Below are 6,165 nucleotides of genomic sequence, written 5' to 3' on the forward strand. Positions count from 1 at the left end.
CAGCCCCTTTCTTTTTTAGATTAGGTTAATGTCATGAAAATGGCGAATTTCGCCGAAATTTGCCATGTTTAGACGAAATTTAACTAGTTTTTATCATAACTTCGCCGAGCGTCTCATCTTTTTTTTTAATACGCGCCTAGGGGCGGCCCTGGGGGCCGACTCGCCCCAGGGCCATTTTTTGCGCCGGCTCACCCCCAGGCGGCGCTTTTTGACGCCCCCTGGGGGGCCAACGGCTGGAGATGCCCTCAGTGATAAATTCTTGGAAAAAAGGCAATGACTTCCTAAAGGAAAAAAATATCACAAATGAAGAGACCAAAAAACTGGTATGACCTGAATCTCCGATTACAGATGTAGCATACATGTGACAATGCACCGCCAACATATTTCTATCCACACTTGCTATGTGTCCATGTGTCGTCTTATATTTTTTGTGCCCAATAGAGCAGGTCTGAATCCAAGCGATACCAAACAATGTCTATAGCATCAAGACCTAAATAAAAGAAATGGGGTTGATTGTTGGAGACAAAGCAGCTACCTGAACTCCCAAGAAATCTGCTACTTACCAACGCTCCGACAGAAATGTGAGACATCAATCAAAATCAAAGATAGGTACCTGCAAAACAAATTAGGTAGTGCATAAAGAATAGTCAATCAGGTGAAAACGAAGCTAAAATCCAAGAAACAAATACCCAGCAAGGAGCCAAAATAGCCCAAGAAACAAAATCTGAAGATGCATTAGAGGCAAGAAGAAGAATCCAAAAGAATAATAGGACCTGTGAGCACGGGTAATCTATCATCCTTAAATATTCGAGAAGAACTCCAAATTTTAACCAGAGGCACTTTATCATCCTAAATAACTTGCCGCATCCATGGAAAATAGATAGCAAATTTATCCAAAGTAGAAAAGAAACCTCACTTTAAGTATGGCATTAAAACAAACATGTGACGGGAAAATCATACGTAGTGCTATCTCCAGCCTGCTTAATTCATCTTAGTAAACTGAGATGCCATCCTATAATAAAGAAAAAACAAAACCACTAACTAATAACTTGTCTAACAATCAAGAAATAGGGAACAGGGAAAGGGGAATTACTGAAACATGGGGATGAGCGATCACAGAAAATAACCCAATGGGTAATAAATCAAAATAAACATCAAGAATATGGGAGGAAGTGGCAGCTCTACCAGGGCATGACACGGAGGAGGAGGCAGTGCCATCAACGGATGTTCATCATGACGCGCAGTTCCCCAGCAGCGCTACAATGCCACGAACAACTTTCTCCCGGTGGCGTGACCAGATCGTGGAACAAGTGGAGGTGACGAGGGCGGCGGAGGCGGTTCTGGCGACCCTCGTCTGCGGGTACGTGGAGGGGTCATGGAGGAAGAGGAGGCGACGCACGGAGGACTGGCATGCGGCGGCGGCGCCGATGGCGAGGGAGCGGGTGTGTGGAGGCGTCAGATTGGAAATAGGATGAGGCGGAATCCAAGACGTCATCTCCTTTACCTACCGGTGGTCGTTGATGAGAGGAACGGAAGGGAAGAGGCAAGGGCAGCAGGTGACCAGATTCATGGAGGAAGGAGATGGGGAGGACGAGCGGAGGAAGGCAGGTTGGCTTCGCGGGGAAGGCAAGGAAACGATTTTTACCCAGGGGAGGCGTAGCTCTCGCGGAAGAAGAAAAAAAATAGAAAACGTGTTTTTTTCCGTTTCCTAGTCACGACCATGACTCTCACGAAAGCAAAACCGTGCCTCTCGCGGAAGCAAAACCATGACTCTTGCGAAACAATGAAGAAAGAAAATGTGTTTTTTCACGATTTTTCTTTTATTTTTTTGTTCCAAAAGTTAAGGAAGACCGGTGAAAAACCGAAACGTCAAAAAAACCCGTTTAAAAGGCCGAAAACGCATGCAAAAAGAAATCAGGAGGAAGCGTCCAGAGTGCGACGCGTGGCCTGCGGCTGATCGTTGTGAGCCTCCCGATCGTTAACTAGTTGCTCTCCGAATAAGGCAGCTAATAGGATATGCCGACAAATCCTATTGTCCGCTCGCTGCAGGGAATAGGCAAGCAAATCCTGTAGTACTGGGCCAGGCCCATTTACATTTTCCTTACGTTTCTTTATTTCTTTTCTCTTTTATTGATGTTATTTGTATGTAGCAATTTCTCTTCACCTTGTAAAAAACTTTTTGTACCATTTCATATTTTTTCTTGTCTTTTATTGTTTTCTGGTAAGTTTTTGTTCTAATTTACTTTTTTATTTTTAAGGAAAATATATGACCGTGTTTTCAAAGTATATGAATATCTATCATAGATCACAACAGCCACCTAAAATGATTTTTCCTGTTGAGCGTCGTCGTCGTCCTGGTCCCGAACTTCACGACCCTCTTTCCCGACGCCATCGCCCTCACCACCGCCGCCGCGTACCTCAACTCCGACGCTGCGGCCCTCGTCCCCGAGCCCTAATGGTGAACCCTACTTCCTCCTCTTTGTTATGCTTGCAAAAATATTTGCTGTCAAAATACTTCACAACCTAGGAAATTAAAATTGTTATGCCATTTGATGTTATGTTTGTACTGAAATCAGAAAGAAAATTCGCATTGCCCAGCTGATGAATTTGCAGCAAGCAAGATAAATGGGTCAGTGAGTGCAGTTATGATCATGTAGCCTGTTGAAGCAGTTAAGATATGTCAGGGAGAAAAGGAAGGTGGACGGCGTTGGTCGTTTTCAAATTAAGTTTGCACGCTGTGAAATTTATCATTCACCCCTTTGAAAGACAACAAAAGTTATATCAATCATTCACACCAACATGAATTAAATATCTACAGTCAATTAGGCGAATCAAGAAAACAAACGGGAAGTATTAACAATCATTGGACACACACGCGCGCACCCGTCGACCTTTCACGTCGCCTAGCTAGATGCTGGCCGGCTGATTCTGATCGGTGCACCGCACGTCGACTGCAGCCGTACTGTCGCCGTCCTTGTCCTCACCGTCGCCGATGGCGATGGGCGAGCAGTAGTAGACGACAGTCTCCTTGGGCTTGTACTTGCTGGAGTAAATCTCGACGGTGCGGGTGCCGGTGAGCACAATCATGGCGTCGTCGAGGCTGCTGCCGTTGGCCAACAGCTTGAAATAGTACCCTTGCTCAGGAACAATCATGAACGTACTAATCGCAACGGTGATGTCCACACTCGACTGCGGCCCCAAGGCCACGCGGGGCAAATTCAGGGTGAGGAAAGAGTCCGACGACATGTTGCTCTTGAGCTTGGCGACGATGCCGGTGTAGTAGATGGTGACGCGGCCGCTGGGGTTGATGGCCCGGACGGTCAGCGAGAAGGTGAGGTTGTCGCCGTTGACCACGGCTCTGAAAGGCCGGGACGACGGCTTGTCGCCTCCCACGACGGAGACGGAGCCTCCCACGACCCCGAGATAGAGCTCCGCTGGGCGGAGCACCACGGAGATGGCGTACACGATGACCGTCACGATGAGGACGGTCACCGCCGCGGCCACCACGTAGCGTGCCGCGTCGAGGCACCGGAAGATTGATTTCTCGTCGCCGCCGTCGAGGGCATCGTCTGCCACCGGCGCCATCCGTGCTTGTCTTGGATTATTACCTGCTTTCTCCGTCGCCGCTGGCTAGCTAACTAGCTTGTGCGTGTACGCATAGCATCTACGTCACGAATATATAGCAAGCCTTAGGCATCTCCAATGCTACGTTCGAACCATGCTTTCCGGACTTTGGAAACCATTCAATACGGTCATGTATCTCGTCCACGGTGTTGTTCAGATGTATCTTCTCCTGCAAATCAGAGACAAATATAAGGCTTTGCGCGCGTCCGGACAGCACCCACGCCCGCTTCTGGCCACACTGGCCCACCCAAACTCCCTCCATCACCCCCGCGCTTTTCCCGTCCCAGACGGTCAACACCACTCTAGAGCGTCAGTGACCGCATTCATGCCCGACCAGAGCTGACGTCACTGCTCACCGGCACCGGCATTGAAGCGGCACGCCGGCCGAGAGAGCACCGCTCGCGCCGCTTCCCGGTACAGGTGTCTGTTCCCCGTTCAAATGACACGATGTCCACCCGTCTGTATGCCGTCCACAATAATTACACGCGTTGCCGAGGCGGCTACTCCAGCGCCACCCGTCCGTCGCTATGCCACCCACCATTTCTATATAAACCGCTGCCTCGGCATAGCCGCAGTCATCCACCTCTGATCCCTCTCTGCATCACTGCCACCATGGATTCGTCCCGCGCCATAGCTCTCTGGGACGGGCTAACACTGGGCCAGAATAAGGAGATGGCCACCTTTGCTGCCGACTGGCTGGCCGGCAGGCAGCCCAAGGACGACGATGTGCCAATGGAGGACATGGCAAAAGGCGAACCGGCGCCACCCTCCTCCTCCTCGGTGCCACCCTCGGCGGTGCATTGCACCATGACTATCGGTGAGGCTCGTGCCCATTACATGGATATGGTGTGGGAGGAGCAGTTCCGAGAGGCGCAGGCCAACGCCGCCTACAACCGCCAACTCCTCCAGTAGGCGGAGGAGCAGCTCGCCGCCGGCAGGGCGATCGCACCGGACGCGAACTTGGCGTACAGTCGGCGCTGCTCGACACCTACTGCTCCGCCCGCGAGATCCGCCTCACCCGCTAACGGTGAACTGGCGGCCGCCTACAAGGAGTGTGACGAGGCGGGGGAGGTGGGGTTTGGCGCGTGGCTCCGCCGAGGCCGCGCCCCGCTACCATGACCACAAAGCCAGCACGTCTGCGTGCACTGCCAGCAGCGAAAAAGAGTAGTGCATGGTGAGTCGCCGCTGCTCGGGTCCCAAGAAGGCCACCGCTCCTCCCCTCCTGTCGACGCCAAACTTGGTGGGCTGAGTATCGTCAGCCAAATAGTTCCATGGCGGCGATGTGGAGGCGGACAATTTCAGTTCCCGTGGCTACGAAGGTAAAGTTTACGAAGGCAGAGCTGGAGAGGGCTGAGGCAGAATTGGAGAAGACAAAGCTTTAGTTCTCGGGGCTCATGACCGGACACGGGAAACGGGCACTGGATCATAGATTAGGTGTATTAATTATATCTCCAGAGCCGAAGGAGCACCGCTTAGTTGATGTAAATGTAATGAAATCCAACATGTTTATATGAAATTCGGTTATGTTTAAACGAATTTCGTTCGATTAGTTTGACTTGTTGGCGGATGTATGCAAATAGTGTTGGACGACGGCCTTCCGTTTTCGTGTACGTAGACTGATTCTTTATCTACGAACGAATGCGAAATAAAATTTGTGAATCGCTGTTGGAGATGCCTTTACACTTACATCGGCTCTAATAGACGGACCGACACGACTCCTCTGTGGCATCGTGAGCCACCGACGTCCATGCTACACGCAAAGTACGCACATGCGATCCATGCATGTATGGGCCACCAACCTCTAGTAGGACTTTTTTAATACGAATTAGACGCTGACGCCCATACAGTCGTACGTATAAACGCAAATACGTACATCCTATGTTTACAAGCATCTCTGATAGACTAAGCTGAAACATTATCTTAAGATTAACAAAGTCGTCACAAATGTCTTTGTAGTCGATGGTAACATCGTCAATCACTAAGCGCACATCATGAAAAGACCTGAACTAAATTTAGGAAAATATGAGCGACAGTGTCAAGTTTAAGACTTGAACCCTAGTGGGTTGAAAATACCACAGTGAGAATATCACTGTCCTTCAAACCATACAACTACAGGTTCTAATTTGAAATAGTACTTTTCTTTTACAGGGCACCTCTAGTAATACTTTATGAAAAAGTCATGCCATGAAAATAAAAAGGGCACCGTAAAAAATAAGGGGATATTTTTATAAGAAAAGACTCGTTTGGTTTAGTTTAAATTAACAAAGTCATCAACCAGTCGGATTACACCATCCATCAAATAGAAAGCAACATACCCCTCAAAAATAGTGGAAAGCAACATAAAAATATGAGAAATGCACAATTAGACATGCATCCTCCAGACGGCAAGCAAATATGAGAAACTAAAGTCAAAAGTCCAACTTGTTGTAAGCCCTCCACCGTGAACAAGGCCACCACGATATTAGACATGTGAGCGCGATTCGACGCTGAGTGTAACGAGTAAGAGACACACAGAGAGATCTGCAGAGCGAACAAAAAGAA

At 49.1% G+C, this 6,165-nt stretch overlaps 1 protein-coding gene across 1 annotated transcript; it reads right to left on the reverse strand.

Moving 5' to 3' along the window:
- Window positions 1-2,807: 2,807 nt before the first annotated feature.
- On the reverse strand, window positions 2,808-3,598 carry LOC119289816. Its single transcript, XM_037569027.1, has one exon. It carries the CDS (start codon window positions 3,583-3,585, stop codon window positions 2,908-2,910), a length of 678 nt encoding a protein of 225 aa, XP_037424924.1. The 5' UTR covers window positions 3,586-3,598; the 3' UTR covers window positions 2,808-2,907.
- Window positions 3,599-6,165: the final 2,567 nt, after the last annotated feature.

The sequence above is a fragment of the Triticum dicoccoides genome, chromosome 4A (genome assembly GCF_002162155.2).
Source record: "Triticum dicoccoides isolate Atlit2015 ecotype Zavitan chromosome 4A, WEW_v2.0, whole genome shotgun sequence".
NCBI lineage: Eukaryota > Viridiplantae > Streptophyta > Magnoliopsida > Poales > Poaceae > Triticum > Triticum dicoccoides.